This window comes from Erpetoichthys calabaricus, chromosome 5 (genome assembly GCF_900747795.2).
Source record: "Erpetoichthys calabaricus chromosome 5, fErpCal1.3, whole genome shotgun sequence".
Taxonomy (NCBI): Eukaryota; Metazoa; Chordata; class Cladistia; order Polypteriformes; family Polypteridae; genus Erpetoichthys; species Erpetoichthys calabaricus.
The window spans coordinates 175,652,846-175,673,317 of record NC_041398.2 but is presented as its reverse complement, the minus strand read 5'-3'; the positions used below and the strand labels follow the sequence as shown (position 1 = coordinate 175,673,317).

General features: G+C 38.6%; 1 protein-coding gene across 1 annotated transcript in view; it reads right to left on the bottom strand.

Annotated features, from left to right (window-relative positions):
* Positions 1-20,472, bottom strand: part of LOC114652066 (zeta-sarcoglycan) — a 595,628-nt gene that overhangs the window by 279,558 nt on the left and 295,598 nt on the right. The window contains exon 3 of the mRNA XM_028802246.2: positions 2,681-2,768. Within this exon, the coding sequence (XP_028658079.2) occupies positions 2,681-2,768 (88 nt within the window). The remainder of the gene's footprint in view (positions 1-2,680; positions 2,769-20,472) is intronic.

The window sequence follows — 20,472 nt, the reverse complement described above, 5'->3', positions numbered from 1 at the left end:
TATTGTTTTCAACTTGAATGTTTCCAAAACAGCTCTTCTTAATGACATTTTAATTTTAAATTAACTTTTAATTACACTGCATAATTCAGATGTAGTGTCTCTTTAATGTACATTGCTTCAAGAGCTAATTTTTGTGCTGTGTTAGTTGAACCATATGAAAGACACATTAATACAAAACTCCTCACCAATAAAATATGTTAGATTATATATATGAAATGCAGTATACAGTATACCTTGCAGTGCATGCCCAGCTGTATATGTGGGATAAATATCTAAAAGATTTGTAATATGTATGCAAGAACATCGCAATGCTGTCAGAAAGAAGGAAACATGGTCTCTGATATAAGCAAATACAAGTTCAACCAGGCACACATTTAACTAGGACACTGTGCAAGTAAGATTCAGGGCAAATACTAAGAGTGCCAGAGAGCTGGCTGTATTGTGGCTATCAAATGAAAATGCCATTAACAGAAAATTGGACATGAACTCATTATATGCAGGCTTAAAAAGAGCATCCAAATAATAAAAAAGACTTTAAGACCAACAACCTCCAAGCCCCACCTTATTAATCCACACCCACCTACCCCCCACCCCATTTGCTATATACTGCCTTTGATTCCTGTATGTTTGATCATTTTCCTCTAGGTGTTGAAAGCTCAGGAATAAAAAAGACTATTTTAAGATGCATGATTCATTTTCTCCCTGTGTGGATTTCTAGCTATAAATATATGAAACTGTTTATAGGACCTCACTTTTATATATATATATATATATATATATATATATATATGGATGGATATATATATATATATATATATATATATATATATATATATATATATATATATATATATATACAGTGCATCCAGTAATACAGTAAGCGACCCGACCTCGGATAAGCGGAAGAGGATGGATGGATGGATGGATATATATATATATATATATATATATATATATATATATATATATATATATATATATATAGTATATATATATATATATATATATATATATATATATATACCGTATATACTCGCATTTAAGTTCTCCCGTGGATAAGTCAGGACTTGATTTTACCATATAATTTCCCGTATTTTATAATGTCGGTCTAATAAGTCCATCCATCCATCCATTATCCAACCCGCTATATCCTAACACAGGGCGCAAGGCAGGAACAAATCCCTAGGCAGGGCGCCAGCCCACTGCAATAGTCTATGTATATATTTCGTGTTAAAATGCAGCAAATATATTCTGGAATGGCAAGTTTGCATTTCCAATTAGACATTAATGTAAACTTGCTTTATTCAGTTAGAAATGCCTGCCAAAGATGGATGTTGTGTAACCTCATCAGTAGTTCTGCTGGAGTGGTGTTAGGGTCATTAGGCATATTTACTGATCTGCATGTCTGGCTCTTCATCATCAGGTCTCTCAATGGCAGTTCTTTTTACGGGGTATCACACCCTGTTTACTACGAAAGAATATTTTGCAATTTCTATTTTCACAAATGTCACTGCCAATTCAAGTCGAATGTGAAAAACTCACACTATTGGTCCAATAAATTATGATATGCTAACGCCCACCTGAGAGAGTAACCACAGAGCACACTGCCTTTTTTTCTATGTATTGTGCCTACGTGACCACACGGTAATACCCGAACTATTCTGAAGTGACTTTGCACTGTTTAGTATTTTTTGTATCTCACACCCTCATACACCTGATTTTATGATTGATTTTTTGGGTTTCAAGACCCGATTTATGCCTTAATATATATATGTATATACTGTATATATTCTGATATGTTTTATTACTGTATGTTTGTTATACTGTACATTTGGTTTCTCTAGTCATTTGTTCATTGAACATTTGTCTGATCATAGTTGACTTATCTGGAAATTCTTCATTTAAACCTCTGTACTAAACAAGTTAGTGTTGGCCCATAAAAAAAATACAAGTCAAACATAGCACACATATATTTGGTTGGCTTAAATATTTCTTATTCTCACAAAAGCTTCTTAAAACTAAATTAATCCCAAAGGTGTCAGTTTCTCTGTCAAATAAGAGACAAAGCTGTAAGGTGTGAAATTCTGGGGTCTTACGGTATCAGGAACCCCATAATTAAACCTTTGGACCCCCCAGAAAAAGCTGAATATACAAAATTTGTCTGGAGCCCCCCGAGAATAAATTTTCAGAACATGTTATGGTATTATGAATCACTCCTTACTGGGTTTGCATGGAAGTATTGTAGCAGTGAGTAGGTACATCAGTAACTGGGCAGCACATTATGATTTACTGGTAGCAGACCATCTGGTAGGTAAGGAAAGCTTGAGAATAAAGGCAGAGACTTTCAGAGATGAAGCATAATGTTAGCCTTTTACAGCCATTAGGGCTTGCTATAGTCTGAGAAGTGCTGAAAAGTGTGATGGTGGAGAGCAGAAACTGAAGGAGATTGCAGTACTGTGATCCTGACCTTGTTCCGATTTAAGGTAAACATTGCTTTACCTTCAAAATAATGTGCTCTAAGGGCTGTTAACTAACCAGAGATGCATTGATTGTCTGTGGTAGGACAGCAAATTGCTTCATGACACGCAATTACTTTTATTTGTTTTTTTGATTGTTAAATATGTCACACAGCATTAGAGCAGCACTTTACATTCCCCATGTATGAAACAAATTCACTTACCAACAGTAAGTTGTCCTGTAAGCTGACCAAGTTCATTCCTGGCATTCACAGTCACGTTTCTGTCAGACTGCAGTATCAGTGGACTGTCCTAATAAATAAATAAATAAAAATGTTATATCAACTTGGCAACATATAAACAGGAGTAAAGCATTAGTTACATATAATACAACCCGTGAGGCTTGCATGTGTTTAATAACCATTTAGATGGTCACTTCTTCATTCTGGCCTTAGCTGATCTTTGCTGTCCCAAAATTTCACCTACATTACAAAGTCTACAAGCTGCAGTTTCATCTACAGATGCATTTGAAACTGAGCATTAGAGACAAGAGACAATATTATAAGCTTGCTCCTCAACTTTTAATACTTCACCTGAGAAGATACAAGATAAGGTCCCATGACGCACTCCACTTGTAGTCTGGAACTGGCAAATGTACGGTGAAATAAAAGAGAGAGCATGTTTCTTTGCCCACCAGAATATTTAGTTTGGAAAAAAATAATGTATTAATGAAATGTCTAACAAGGATTTCTTACACTTAAAGACAATGCACATATATGCCGTACACCAATTAATGAATGTTACCCGCCGCAAGCCTAAGGGAACCTGGGCCAGTTACAAACCATTGTTGCTACATAGTGTAGCTGTAACAGTAAGGGACTGAAAGTGTAAAGAAGCAGGCAGCAGTTAGGAATCTTTGACCATACTTGCTTTTATTTTGATTTGTCTAGAAATATAGCTGCTTCAGTCTCCATCTAGATCAACAATGCTTAAACAATGGTACATATCAATTTCATTTGATTAACAATAGCTTATTGTGACGGTGTGGGTCGGCGACTTGCTCCCTCTTCCATAATGGGAGCCTCTTGAACCTGACACATTCGATAACGTAACAGGATGAGCGTGGCAGATGAGGACAAAACACACCAAGCATGGGGATGGTGAAAAGAGCAAGTGCTTTTATTAAAAAAAACAAATGGTGTCCACAAAGTGCAGTGCTCCAAAGAGTCAATAAATAAATAATCCATAAAAAAAGTGTTCTTGTGGAGGATAAAATCAATAAATAGATAAATTTGTTAAAAATGAGGTGAAAACAACGCAGTGCTGGAAACTCATTTAAAATCTGCAAGCCCTGGTACCTTCCTTTAAAACGGAGCCCGAAGAGACGTTGAGCAGCTGGTGCAGATACCCATCTCTTCTGGCCTGTCTCCCCGGGGGCAATCCCTAGGTGTCCCGAGCAACCAATGAGCCCTGCTTCGCCCAAACTGCTGCCAATTGAGGATCCACCCGACGCAAGCGCTCTGCACTTCCACCACTGCAAATGGCCCCACTCGGCGAAGGTTCCCCTGAGCATGATGGTTGCTCCTGCTCCCAAAATGCTCGACAGGAGCGACCCACAGCCCCCAGCTGAGCACCTCACTTCTTAACCTAGCTTCCACTACTCTTTCCCGTAACTTCATGCTGTGGCTCATCAATTTTATCCCCCTGTAGTTACTACAGTCCTGCACATCCCCCTTATTCTTAAATATTGGCACCAGTACACTTCTTCTCCACTCAGGCATCCTCTCACTTTCCAAGATTCCATTAAACAATCTGGTTAAAAACTCCACTGCCATCTCTCCTAAACACCTCCATGCTTCCACAGGTATGTCATCTGGACCAACAGCTTTTCCATTCTTCATCCTCTTCATAGCTGTCTTTACTTCCTCCTTGCTAATCTGTTGCACTTCCTGATTCACTATCTCCACATCCTCTTCTCTCTCTCGTTCTCTTCATTCATCAGCCTATCAAAGTACTCTTTCCATCTGCTCAACACACTCTCCTCGTTTGTGAGTACGTTTCCATCTTTATCCTTTAGTACCCTAACCTACTGCACATCTTTCCCAGCTCGGTCCCTCTGTCTAGTCAATTGGTACAGGTCCTTTTCTCCCTCTTTAGTGTCCAACCTCTCATACAACTCATCATACGCTTTTTCTTTAGCCTTCACCACCTCTCTCTTCACCTTGCGCCTTATCTCCTTGTACTCTTGTCTACTTTCTGTATCTCTCTGACTATCCCACTTCTTCTTTGCCACCCTCTTCCTCTGTATACTTTCTTGTACTTTTCAATTCCACCACCAGGTTTCTTTTTCCTCCTTCCTCTGTCCAGATGTGACACCAAGTACTCTTCTTTGCTGTCACCCTTACTACATCTGCTGTAGCTTCCCAACTGTCTGGTAATTCTTCACTACCACCCAGTGCCTGTCTCACCTTCTCCCTAAACTCAACCTTGCAGTCTTCCTTTTTCAAATTCCACCATTTGATGGTTGGCTCTGCCATTACTCTTTACCTCTTCTTGACCTCCAACGTCATCCTACAGACCACCATCCTATACTGCTTAACTACACTTTCCCCTGCCACTACTTTGTAGTCTTCAATCTCCTTCAGATTGACTCTTCTGCATAGGATGTAATCTACCTGTGTGCATCTTCCTCCACTCTTGTACGTCACACTATGTTCCTCCCTCTTCTTAAAATACGTATTCACCACAGCCATGTCCATCCTTTTGGCAAAATCCACTATCCTCTGACCTTCTTCATTCCTCTTCTTGACATCATACCTGCACATCACCTCCTTGTCTCCTCTGTTCCCTTCACCAACATGTCCATTGAAATCTGCTCCAATCACCACTTTCTGTCCCTTGGGTACACTGTTCATCACTTCATCCAACTCACTCCAAAAATCTTCTTTCTCATTCATTGCACACCAAACTTGCGGGGCATATGCACTAACAACATTCATCATCACACCTCCAATTTCAAGCTTCAGAATCATTACTCTGTCTGACATTCTTGACATACTGTTCCTTCAGAATGACCCCTACTCCATTTATCCTTCTATCCACACCATGATAGAACAATTTGAATCCACCTCCGATCCACCTGGCCTTACTCCCCTTCCATTTAGTCTCTTGCACACACAATATATCAACCTTCCTTCTCTCCATCATATCGGGTAACTCTCTTCTCTTACCAGTCATACTGCCAACATTCAAAGTTCCTACCCTCAGTTCCACTCTCTTTACCTTCCTCCTCTTCTCCTGCTTCCGGACACATCTGCCCCCACTTCTTCTCCTTCTTCTTCTTCGGCCAACATTAGCCCAATTTCTGCCAGCACCCTGTTGACTAATAGTACTGGTGGCGGTCGTTGTTAACCCGGGGCTCAACCGATCCAGTATGGAAATTTGTATTGTTGTCCGCATATTGATTAGGCAAAATTTTACACCGGATGCCCTTCCTGACTCAACCCTCCCCATTTATCCGGGCTTGGGACTGGCACAAAGAAACACTGGTTTGTGTATCCCCTGTGGGTTTGAATACATAAGGGCTTAATGCTCAAGGTTTGGGTGATAGCCTTACTCATAAATATACTGACATATAAATCACAGACTTTGTGTTTTTGGCAGCACAGCAATGCTAAGAAGAAACAAAGAAAAGAAAATGACTTCATGGCATAACAGGACACGCTTTTAGTTTTGTGTTAAAGAGTACTAAGCAGTATAGATGAGGTTATGCAGAAAAGTTTATTGACAGGTAAAGAAATGAACATTGCAGGAAGTCTCCTGTATTTATGGTGTAAAGTTTCATGACCACATCTAAGCCTGTTATAGTTGTTATATCATAATGTGAATTAATGCAACCTGCTATTACAGTCAGAAGACCTTCACCTATGGCTAAAAACATGAGATGTTGCTTGCCAAAAATACATGAAATGACAGCACAGTCACCTGTCCTGGTACAAGGGTTACAACAATGGTGGCAGTACAGCAGTGAGAGAATAATCAGTTACCTTCGCAGATCAAAGTAAGAAACACAGAGGTTTCAAAAATAACATGCTTCCTTCCTCTCGTAAAAGGTTCAGAGTTTTGTCAATCTGAGAAGTGTCTTAAGAGACACCATTTCTTTCAGTATTCTGTAAGGCAGAAATCACACTACTTACTGTAGATCTGTCTAGCCTGTCTACAGTTTCACGAAATAGAGGTGCACCGACATCAACACTGTATTTATTGCAAAATGAGCAGGTTGTACAAACCTTTTGTACAGAAAATATTTAATATCAGTAGGGCCTCTCAATACACTAGTCTAACTGAGCAACACTTAGGCCCTACAGTGTAATACAAGTATGAATACTATACAGTACACATACTGTATAAGCTAGGTCAGTGAACAGGAGATCTCAATGTAGACAAAAGGGGAACATCCGGCTAATGTATATTGATAAATAGATAAAGTCTGAGGATAAATATTATTTTGAAAGTGAACTTTTTCACTTCAGTGAGAGGACCCTGACAACTTAAGTACAAAGGTGTAAACTACATGTTGGTATTGTCCTATGAAAATTTTGGAAGTAGAATGGAATAGTCAAAAATGTTGTTTACACATTATGAAGGCTACTCTTGCTCTGTCCTTTTTTTACTAAGTAGTATTGTTTTATTTCACTTTTCACAAGAGGAATTTCTTTAGTTTCATAGCCATGCGTGGTTCCGTTGGCGAGTGACACATTTCACTTACCTTGCTCATTTGAGCAGTATTTAAGGCACTGCAATGGTTTACCTATACTTAAACTTGATTTATTTACCTTTTACTTATTTACCTATTTTCAATGACTTACATATATTTATATTCTAAGATGCTAGGGGTGTCTGTTGTCCCTTTCAACCCAACAGACAGACACACTGAACACAGAGTAAAATCACCAAGAATGTATTTAATTATTCTTCTTGTTTTTATAGTGCCAAAAAGCACCCCCGCCACCACAAACAGGCAAAACCAATAATAATAAACACAATAAATCTACACAAATCTCTCCTCCACCTCTCCCAGCAAGCTCTGTTCTATGTCCCGACTCCAGCTTGCTTGCTGGATCTCCAGCAGTCCTTTATATAGTCCTTGACCCAGAAGTGCTTCTCCTCTTCCGTTCACGTGACTTGTCAGCACTTCCGGGTCAGATGGAGAACTTGCTTTTTCTTCAGCACGGAAGTACTTCAGGGCTCCCGTCCTCATGGCTCCTCCAGTCCTCTGACAGTTCCTCCTGGCAGCATCGACGGTACCCAACAGGGCTGAGAAACCAAACTCCAAGTCCCAGGCTGCCCTGTGGGAATCCGGGGCACCGCTACACTCCAGAGGAGCTGCCATCTAGCATTTTGGGGGAGGCAGTGTCCTAGAAAAGCTGCCTTCCCCCATTCATCCATCTCAGGGGCGTCCCGGCCGGGATGAGCTGCTGGCCGTTCGCCACAATATATATGTACTTATTATTTATCTGTTTACTCAAAATCTAAATGTCTTTTGGGTGTGTTTATGCTTCCTGTGATTTTGACCTTTCCCCAGATTAGAATATTTCAGTTGGTCTTTTCCCTAGATTCTGATTACTCATGTGCTGACTATTGCCTATACCTGACCAACTGCCATTTTACTTTAAGATCTCTGTCTGTTACATCACACTCCACTTACTTTGTGTCTCACTGGGTTTTTGCCTATCTCTAAATCTTGATGTTCACTCATTAACTGAGACTCTAACAGTGATCTTAGGTTTCTTACTAAAGCAATTACAGGTGCCTAGAAATGAATCAATGATTGTTTTAATGTTGTTTTTACAATACGATTGAACTAATAAGATTAAACTGCTTAAACATGATATTCAGGGATAAATAGTACATTTGCTGCGGTGGGTTGGCACCCTGCCTGGGATTGGTTCCTGCCTTGTGCCCTGTGTTGGCTGGGATTGGCTCCAGCAGACCTCCGTGACCCTGTGTTCGGATTCAGCAGGTTGGAAAATGGATGGATGGATAGTACATTTGTTTGCTTTATATCAGCTGATTTTGGCCATTTTTACAGTCCATCCTGGGTCAAAGATGAGAACTAACTGAACCAGTAACCTTTGTATTGATAGCCTAATGTTTACAATTACTAGACATACTTTTTTTAACAAGCCTCTATCGAAAGACAAAGAGGTAAAACTCCTTAAAAGAACCAAAAGCAAATCTTAAACATAATAATACAAAGCGCACAGTTGGATAAAAACTGTAAAATACAAAGACAAAACAAAAATATAATTCATAACACAATATGACAAATTATATTTAAATACACATAAAAACAAACTTGAGCCATGCTGTACCATAACAGTCTTCCATTAATTCACAGCAGTTTCTGTCAGGTAGCAGCTTCAAATAGTGTGTGATACACACAAACAGTTCCACAGACACAGAAACCCACACTCACATCATCATAAATGCGCTGGGCTCTAGATGAGCTGTGAAGTTAGGGCTGCTATCAAAGCACACAGATACTGACAGACATAATCTAGATAAAGCCTGATCTATCTAATCAGCTAAAAGATTAGAACTCTTATAAGTATTTAAAAGATCGTCTGCAGAAATAACACTTCCTTAGGAAATTCTTTGGACAAAAATTAAGAAGTGAAGACATATCTTATAAGTTTGTGCCCTCTATATCACAATCAGGTAACTAAGCTAAGGTAACTTAGATTTATGGTTTGTGCTGTTCATTTTCTTATCTTCTGACAGTTTACTATGCTTTCATCTTTCTTCTGTTATCCTCTTGTTACGAATAAACTATACATACTATATTTTGCCCACTGTAGCAAGCTGTCTTGGGGTATCTGTTGAAAAATAATCCACCACTATGTTCGAATCACAAGAATATAACGTTAAGTTTGGTTTGTGTACTCCTTTGTTAATAAAGAATTTTGTTCTTAAATTAAAACATATCTTTCTATAGTTCTAGCATTTGAGCTGTAACATGAAACAGAAATATCCTGCATAGCTATATAAAATAAAAATGAATTGATTGATGATACAGACTTAAAGTATAGGTGTGTAAGATTGGGACTATTATTACAGTTATTCTAAAATTATTTTTCTATTAATTTGTTGGTTTTACATTAGAATGCTATATTATACAGTACAATTAACATGAACCTAATGAAAGGGACCAATTTCTTTTCATAGCTTTTGTAGAATACAATCCAGGGAGCAACTTAATTAAATTTGCAAGTCAACGTAATCAACGGTCTGGCAGGAAGCAGATATGGGCAATAAAATCTATAGTGAAGTAGATTGGTAGGGTCCGTTTTATATCTGCAGTGTATAGATGCTGCCAATCAATTAATTTCTTTTTATACAGGTAGCAAACTCCAAGAAAGAATTGAGCAAAGATTTCATGATGATAGACTGAATTGCCTAAAAGAATATTACATCATATAAACATACCTCACAATCAAGACACACAACCAATATAGTACACATCAGCTTTCACATGGCATATCACACTTGCCAAGTTTTAAAAATAACATTGAAAAATGTTGCTGCTAGAAATGTAAGTGGCCCCCTAATTATTCTTTCCTTGTAATGATATTCACCAAGTGATGGACAGCTGCAGAGGACTCTCATAAAGGAGTGAACTGGTGAGTCGGTTATTTTATAAAAAGCTATATTTAGTCTGCTGCCATCCTATAGAGACCAGAGATAATTATTTGAGCTCTTTTCGATATTAAGTTTCCTCAGAATCTCATCTTATTACCAGTAGATGTTAATATTTTTAGTAAAAACTACTTACTTAAAGCAACCTCTTGCACATTTATTGCTGTTAAATAATTAGAAGGATTCTGGCTTACAAAGCTTGGCATCTTCCAGATATATTTATTCAATAATCTGTCATTTTGTAAATCAGTAAACCGTTTTTGTATGTGGTTATTATGGCTATTCTAATTCATTTACATACCAATTTTAGTTTTTAATATGTAATTTGCATGTCAAGTTACCAACAATAGATAAGGCACAAGTCTATTACATAAGGCCCACTCACATTCACATTGGGTCAATTATGATCCTCCAATTAACCTAACACATGGATTTTGAGGATGTGGAAAGAATACTCATGAAAGTTAGGTCAGGTCAGGTCAGGTTGGGGAACATGGACTGGTACAGTGCGTTGCTGCATCCACCACACCAAACAGCTCGGGATCCTGGTTGGCAATCCCCCGGGTACACACGTGGACCAGTCCCACCCTCTGAAAATGACCATCTATCTGCCACATTCAGCTGCTACCTGGGCATCCAATTGGCTTGGTGCAGCCACTCAGGTCCTCAACAATGATTATCCTGCATTCAACCTTGGGGAATTGCACCACATGGCCATAGTGCCATAACTTGTGCTTACTCACAATGCTGGTAATGTGTCTCATTTGGGACTCCGTGAGCAACTGTTCTTTCAACTCAAAGTCAAACCAGTGGTACCAAAGGATTCTCCAAAGAGACACAGTACCAAATGAGTCCAGTCTTAGTCTCAGGTCACTGGATAGCGTCCATGTGTCAGAACCATATAGCAAGACAGGAAGCACCAGGACTCTAAAGACTTGGACCTTCATCCATTTTGCACAATGTGAAGAAATAAAGACAGGAGAAACTGAATAAGAGTTGGGGAACCGTCACTGTATAGTGTACAGCACTCAGGCAGTGAAAACAACACTGAGATGCCGTTCAAAGGCATACAAATTACACACAAGACAATCAACAGTTGGCAGGGGGGAGATTTTATGGAGTTGGAACCGGAAATGATATAAATGAAGGGGAAATTGAAAATCATGTGAACGGAGTAGAATGGAGGTGACGTCATTGAAAGCAGCCAGATGTGAGGACATCAGTGTGAGTCGGAAAATTAAGTCGTCAGGGAGGTTGATGTGGAATTACCGTGGATGTTGTTATTTGTAGGTCTTCTTTAGCTATTTTTGGGTTTTTAAGGCTCATTTGTTCTGGAGAAAAAGAGAGAGAGGCATTAATATGCTGTCCTGTGCCCCTATTCCGCGTCTTTTTGTGGTCTTTCGGGCCCGGTGGTTGCCCCCTAATCACGTGTGAGTGACAATAGATACCGGGAGTGCCATACACCCCTTTCCAGTGGCCTCATGACCTCCCATGCTCTCCCAATCCATCTACTGACTTCATAGGGAGAGTCACCAGAGACATGAATGTCACTGCTAAGGTAAGTAAACCTCTCAACAAGGTCGACACTCTCTCAGCAGACAGACACACTGCTGATGGCTGTGCCCAAGAGTCCATTAAAGGCCTGGATCTTGCTTTTTATCCAGTCAAGATCAGTGAATCTTTCTTCACCAGCAGATGTTCCACAGCCACTGGACCACACAACCTTGCCCAACACCCAGTCCATGCAAGCATTGCACAGAGTAGGAGCAAGAAAACATGCCTGATGCACCCCAGAATCAACTGGGAAAAACGCTGAGGTTCTGCCTCCACTCTGCACAGCACTCATAGTGCCAGTGTATAGTGTACATACTCATGAAGGCATGTTAAGAAAAGCAAAGTTACCTCCTCCATGAAATTGTAGCCCTTAAAAGACACTTGAAATGGATTTACATTGCCTGTGGGATAACAGGGAGAAAAGAATGCCCCTCCACAGACCACCAACCCACAGACACTTTGGAGACTTGAGGTTAGAGAAGAAATGTCAACCACCAGCCATCCTAGCTTGGACCAACCACATCAGCTCTGGCCACTTGGAAATACTGGGATAATCCTTGCCTTAGAGAGTTCAAGAAGGACCAAAATGGGAAGACTTCCAAAAGTTAGTGTGTCAGAAAATTTCCATCAGCTCAGATCATATTTCAAATCAATCTTAACTTACCAGAATAACCTAATTTTAAAAAGATTAGGAGTTAGAGAAAAGTCCAAAAGTAGAATTATATGTGGTAAAATAGAGATATTGATGGACACAATGGACAACAGAAAGTTAGAAATTGCAGACCAGAATTCCAAAAACATGTAAAGAAAGGTGTCAGGTAAGAAATTATGTATATAGTTGAAAATATGCTTTTATTTAAACTCAAAAAATGACTGTAAAATGCCCTACTGGAATAGGAATATCTTAACCACTGGAAATGACTAGGACCTAATTATGCAATAATAAAATAAAATAATAATTCATTACATTTATATAGCGCTTTTCTCAGTACTCAAAGCACTATCCACACAGGGAGGAACCGGAAAGCAAGCCCACAATCTTCCACAGTCTCCTTACTGCAAAGCAGCAGCACTACCACTGCGCCACCTGTTCGACTGACAACTGTCTCTGTCCTGCCATTTTGGAATACAGGGCAGGTGCTGCCATCTATCGGCAACAAAAATAATTTTAAGGGAAATCTCTATGTGCAGGGCAGGTGCTGTGAATTCTCTATGTAATAAACTTAATAAGTTATAGCATAATGAAAATTGCATAATTAGATCTGGACCACCCTATATGTTAGAAGTTGTTATTGGCTGTTATAATTATAATTATTAACATTAGCATTAGGCTGGCATTAGCCATTTTGAAATCAATAATGAATACAGACAGACGTGTGACTGAATATATGAAACTGTCATTTGAAGAGTATAAAAGTCTCAAAACAAGAACATAAACAAAAAAAAAAAATTAATGCCACATTCAGTTTTCCACTATTGCTATTGCCTGTCTATATTCCTTCAAACTGGCAATTTATGCTATTTAGCTTTACTCATCCCATGTACTGTGTATGTATTGTTCCTGCCATCTCTTTATACAAAATGTATAATACTTAGGAAGGACACTTAAATTGTCCAGATTTAGATGTGGGCATAAAATGATGTCTTCAGGAAGATCTTGCCTTACACTTCACATAAGACTGAAATTTGGTTGTCATTAAAACTCTTTGGGATTCAGCTTCCTGATTCTCAGTGTCATTCCCCAGAGATCACTTTTGGCCAAAAGTCATTTCTTTTGTAAAAAAAGACGGCATTACTGCCAAATTACAGAAATGACTCACATCTTAGAAATACTAAAGATTATGAGAAAGCAGCACTAATTATCTACACTCTATATGCATGGGCTCACATGACAGATAAGCTTTAAAAGCAAAGACAGTTACTGTAAGATATAATAATTTCACACTTCATGCAAGGAAGGAAACAACAGAATGCTTTGAAAGGATCAAACAGGGACAATTTCATAACTAGGCTGCACTTTGATCAAGCAATAAAAAGCCAAAATATTGATTTAAATTTCTGAGATGGCAAATTCAGGAACATGATGCAGAGCTGGTATAGTACTGGGATCCCAAAGATGAAGTAATGCAGTAGATTACTGAATTTTTAGCAAGCTAATACAACATCCTAAAACAATGAATATGGGTGTAGGTATAGAGAAAACAAATCATGTAGGAAGAGTCCTATAAAAATGTGTTTCAATAATGAAATTGTTCCCAGTAGGGTACCAAAACAGTGGCTTACAACACACTTGCACTTAAAATGATTATTTTCTTGGTATAATAATAATTATTACATACATGTAGGTATATTAAGATATTCTGAAATATTTTACAATTTACATCTTAATAATCTATTTTGTAATCTTGTACATTTTTTTTGTAGAAGTTTATGAAGCTTAACAGAAAAGACTCTACTTTTGTAGCAACCAGGAAACTGTGTTGTGTTTCAATTTTTGTGAACATGTTATTTCTGTTACAGGATCGGGGAGCCTGACTCTTTCTTAGCATCACTGGATTCAAACCAGCAGCAAACCCTCAGTGAGATGATATGAATCCTCATTTTCTTATGCAGGAGTCAGTTCAGACTTGCTATTCAGAACTGACCAGAGTGCTCATGTGTACACAAGGAGAATGTGCAAACTGCACACATACAGGGACTGAGCCTGGTTTTCAACCCAAGTACTTAGTGCAGTAAGGCAACAGTGCTAACCAATATGCCACCTAAATGTAATTTTTGTAATTTAATCATGTAGTTAAAGGCCAAATCATTCCAAATGCTGAATTCATTGATCCCAGAAAAATTCAGTGCTTCACACAATGTAACCTTGTTATAAAGCTACTTTTTAGTTAGGGAACACTACCAGCAAATCCATTTAGGTTCATGGACACTAGAGTCTGTCTTGGTCCTTCCATTGCATCCTTCTTTCATGTGCATACACACATATACACCCAGAACATTTGGCAATTTAATCCCAGAACTGGTAGCATAGTGCTTATGAGGTTTTGGGGTATTTCATTTTTCTGTTGTGGGGGAGATGGGGTTTACCCCTAAATATTAATATATCAAAATGCTTTTCCTAGAGGATACCTACTCACCATTTTAACTAAATGGGAAATGGTGTTTTTGTTTATGCATAAATGAGTAATTAAGTCAGTCAGTCAACTGTGTAATATATGTATATTGTCACACACGTGCACCTTAGGAACAGCTTAAAGGCTCTGGTGGTGGTAATTCATTGCTGATCTGCAGAACGGCGCTGTATATTAACTCCTTCATCTACAGACCAGATGGCTAACACCCTTATCACCTCTGAGGCCACTTCCAGTGTCCGTTCACCTGGACCCACCTCTTCCTGCCTGCCCTGTATTTATCTGCAAAAGTTGCCATCTTAGAGCAGTAACTCTAAAGACTTGCATCTGTGAAGATGTTTCTTTTGTTCCTTAACGCATTTATAACTTGCATTTATAAATAAACCATATATACACGACTATAAGTCTAGTCTTGAAACCTGAAAAATCAATCATAAAATCAGACCCCGACTTAAACGCCCGTTCAAAAATGTGACACTTAAAATTTTTTTTTTTACATCTTCTTGCCTCCTCTAATCTCGCATCAGTTTCTCAAGACACATCGAATTTTGTTGCAGCAGCACAGTTACCAATTTCTTTCACCACTTCAATGACTTTTAATTTAAAACCAGCTTCATATTTTCTTCTGATCAAACGCTCCATCATAGATAAGGGATGCTCTTACGATAAAGGTGTATGAGGGTGTGAGATACAAAAAAGCACAAAACAATGCAAACATTGCTTCAGAATAGTTCGGGTATTACCGTGTGGTCATGTAGGCACAATATGTAGGAAAAAAAAGGCAATGTGCTCCGTGGTTACTCTCTCAGGTGGGCGTTGGCATATCATAATCTCTTGGACCAATAGCGTGAGTTTTCCGCATTCGATTTACATGACCAACATTATAAAATACCAGAAATTACATGGTAAAATCAAGTCCTGAAATTTTATTTTCCTTTTCTCTTGTGGGAAACGCCTTCCCCATTCCCCACAAGCACAACACAGTTCCCAGCACACAGCACAACACAATTTTTCTCCTTTTCTCTTTCTTTCTTCCTTCTCTCTTCTCCTCCACTCCTCCCGGTAAGCTTTGCCTTTCTCCTCCTGAATCTGGCTCACCAAGTAGTGTCTGCTGGCCCCTTTTATAAGGCACCCAGAAGTACTCCAGAAGCTCGTTGACACATTTCTGGCAGCACTTCAGGTGTGGCGGAAGAGCAGCCGAGAAGGGCTTAGCAGCTGCTGCAGCACCACCTGACGGTGCCCGCGGAGCCCAGCAGGGCTGTATCACACTCCAACTCCCATTGAGCCCTGCAGGAGTCCGAGGCACCTTTGCAACCCAGGGGGGCTGCCACCTAGCGCTCCAGGGGAGGTAATGTTCTGGCCACACTTCCTCCACCGGTCCTTCCGTTGGAGGCGTCCTGGCCAGGCAAGGGCTCCAGCTGCCCACCACAATAAATACATATATTTTTTAATGCAAATTTGTAAATGTTTTTGTAATAGACCCACATATTTTAAGCTATTTTAAATGTGAATTTAATTCTGGTTATCCATATACAAAGGAAAGTTTTTAGAACCATTAATTTGTAAATTTCTGAGCACTTTTTTTTTTTGCTAAATACTATTTAAATAACTAAAGTTGCATTAAATCCAGGCCTACAGGGTATATTTTATTTTATATGCCTGCAGTCCAATTCAATTTTTATACTGTATTTCAAGCCAAAACTGCTGCTCACATCTACAAAGACATTACAGTTAAAAAGAAACTGCATGCAAAAAAATAAAACAATAAAAAAATATAGCAAAAACAAATGTTCCATATAATAGAGATATACACATAAGTTCACATGTATACATTTATTTTTTTAATACCAAGGGAAAACATTGTTGCCTTTAGCACAATATAATCATATGCATCATTGGGGATGACATGTCAATTCCACAATACTTTTCCAGAGCCAGGGAGGATAATCAGATGAAAATGGCACTGATTTCAGCCATCACTAACAGGCACCAAGAATAAAATGAGAATGGAGAAAGAATCTTTGAAAATATGTATATATTTCAAGGCCTTTTTTAACTGCTGGGACTTTATTATTTGCCTGATTCCATGCGACTTGCTCATGGTTGGAGAGTTTCAGCAGCAGGTATGTAATTCTCTGTATGAAATGTCCCAGCACTGCACTTTTATGTGAAAGAAACTGAACAAACACTCCACCAAAGAATCAACTTACACAGGTTCCACATTAAACATGGCAACAGAGATGTTCCTGTAGCAGCTCACTTCAACAGCCATGGACACTGTGAGAAGGACTTTAAAGTCACAGTGCTTATGGGCAACTCCAGGACACAGCAAGAGAGAAAAGAATGGGAAGTTAAACTCATGCTAAAATTTAACACATTACAACATGGTTTAGAGACAAGAGTTTTAAAGCCAGATATGAGGATTGTTTGCATCTCTTGGACTGACCCAGACAACCTGACTACAGACCCACATTGTAATGAAAAACTCATCAGAAACTTCAAAAGACTTTTTTGGACAGTTATCTTATCAAAAGATCTAGACTATACATTGTTTGACTATACATTGTTCTTCTCTCTTGTAGAGATTAGATAGATAGATAGATAGATAGATAGATAGATAGATAGATAGATAGATAGATAGATAGATAGATAGATAGATAGATAGATAGATAGATAGATAGATAGATAGATAGATAGATAGATAGATAGATAGATAGATAGATAGATAGATAGAAACTTTATTAATCCCAAGGGGAAATTCACATACTCCAGCAGCAGCATACTGATAAAGAACAATATTAAATTATTAAATTGAAGAGTGATAACAATGCAGGTATACAGACAGACAATAACTTTGTATAATTTTAATGTTTACCCCCCCAGGTGGAATTGAAGAGTCGCATAGTGTGGGGGAGGAACGATCTCCTGATCGGGTCCTGAAGAAGGGGCCTGAGTTGCCTCAAAAGCTTGCATATTGTAATCTTTTTAGTTAGCCAATAAAAGGTGTCATTTTGCTTCACTTCTCACTACATTCATAAAGGCTAACATGGTACAACCCCCTAGTTCTCCTCCCTTGCTAAATGAATCTTAGCCTCAAGATATCTATTATTTTTTTACATCTAAGATGTCTCACTTAAAGGTTTTCCAATGCCATATCTGTCCTAGTGTCTATAAAAACACAGCGAATTCCAGTTTCTGTATTACATCTTGCCTGAAAAAGGGGCCTGAGCTGACTTGAAAGCTCTTTATTTTAATCTTTTAGTTAGCCAATAAAAGGTGTAATTTTGCTTGACTTCTTACTACATCCATAATGGCTAACACGGTACAACACCCTTGTACTATATCCTTCAAATTAATAAACCTTTCAAATTTTGCAATAAGCAGGATAAAGTAGATTTTAGTGCAAAAAGGCAAGGACTAAATGTTAAATCTGTGTCAATCATGAAACCTGCATGTACAGTGGATTCAACCAAATAAGGTTTAAGCCTTTCAAATTAACATTTATCAATATACTATTTCTAGAACTGCCACCCAATAAAGGAACTTAAGAACAAGTAATTTTTACTCATCTGCTGTTTCACTTCTCTAAAGCATTTAATTAATTATGTAATTAAAAAAGTATCATGGGATATTATTGAAAAATATAGAGTGTCATCAGGATATCAATGAAAGATAAAATTATGTCTCCAAGTTAAAACCCCTCTTGGAAACTAATAAAAACGTAGTGTGACATACTAAATAGTGAAAATGATTCGAAAGGCATAAAATAAAACAGTTAAGAAGAGGTTTTGATTGAAATTCTTAACACTCTGTGGTAACAAAAAAACACCTAAACAGAAAACGATAATGACTCTAATTTGGCCTTCACTATAATAAGGAGATGAAAAGTTTTTTTTAGAACAGACAAAAATGTCAAATGAATGGACCCAGGGCAAAATACCAATAAAAAGAAAACAAGAAAAAAGCGTGTCCAAAATTAAACGACAAAAAAAAATAAGCAAGAAGCCAAAATTTGTAATGGAATGAAAAATCCCAACAAAACCAGTAAACATGAGTAGAAGAGTGTTTTTATTTTTTATCTCAAAACTACAATCTCGACAAAATGGCTGTAAAATAAAAACTGTATTGAGAAAAGATCAAAGCGTAATGGGAAAATATAGAAAACTCAAACATTAAAAACAAAAGGATCCAAATTAGGATAGTGTTTTATCTACTCTCTATATATAAAATCCTAAGCCTAAAAGTGCAACAGTGACATTTTATGTCACGTTTTAAATCGGTTTTATTTTAAAACCTACATATATATGTTTGATATCATTCTTTTTAGAATTTATCTAACTTTAATGTGATGTTGCTAGATTTTCAGATTCTTATTCCATTTTAAAATTATAAACTTTGTACCAAAAGATTTAACCACGCCCGGGGCCAGAAATAAAACACGAAGTGTAGGACAGCCGCTGTAAAGGCTTTTAAATGTTTGAAGTGCCGTGAGAGATGCAGATCATGCGGCACAACAGCAGCAGCAAGCCAGCAGCTGATCGAGCACAGAGGAGGTAAAAAAAACCTATATTTATTTCCCATTGTATCACCATTTAAGAAATGGTTTTGGAGGAGCGACCGTGTCTCCTTGGGGTGTGTTCAGCCCCCCTCTTCACAACGCAAGCGGCAGAGATGTGAAGTGACTGGCGAGTGAAGCAAGCAGGGGGGAACTCCCCATAGTTAAATATAACCTCACTGGTGTTAACCCTGAGCATCTTTCATGCCTGGAATTCTGTGTAAAAATAGTTAAACTGTCGCTGTTATGATCCAACAAGGGGGCTCTGCCCCCTGCTCGCTTTGCTCGCCTATCCCCGGTGTTGGGTAACCCGAAATACATTGATGAATGTATGAGATATATTGGAGTGTAAAGGTGTAGATGACGAACAAAGGAAGTATATTCATTAATCCTAATGAATGTTCACTAATAGTGGACTCATTACAGAATGCGTTCTCAGCTAATTGGCGGAATTGTTTAGCGGCCGTCTGTCGTTCCTTTCTTTGCCGTTTATCTATTGACTCCGCTGTTTGAGAGGTGCGTTGTAGGCGCCTACGTTCATTAATTGTATTCAGGCGGGCTCGCTTCTGTATGTCCGTTAGTTGAGATGTTTCGTTTTGGAGCCGTGACTCCTTTGGTTGCGTTGTAGGCGCTTATTTACGTTAGTTGAGCTAATATTATACCTCCGGTGCCGTGTGTGTGTTTCATGTGGTAGTCGTTGTAGGCGCATGCGCCTCCCGTACTATCTCGGGTTTGACTATGCTGTGTTTTGTGGACGTTTGGGGACGCCGTACTCTCTCCAGTTTTATTGTGGGGCGGGACGCCGAAGCCTGTTGTGTTTGTTTTGTCTGTGAGTACTCATATTATTGTATTACTGTAATGTGATTCACATATGCTGTGGAGTCAGTATCTCTGGGGCTTCTGTACCATCTCGGGGGTCTGCCTGTGGTGTGTTAGACGCGCGTTGTAGGCGCACGCACCTTCCGTACTATGTCAGGTTTGACTATGCTGTGTAGTGTGGACGGTTAGGGTTCTGTATTGTCTGTGCTCGTTGCTTTATTTCGTATTTCCGTTAGTTGAGCTCTTTCGGTTTTGGTGG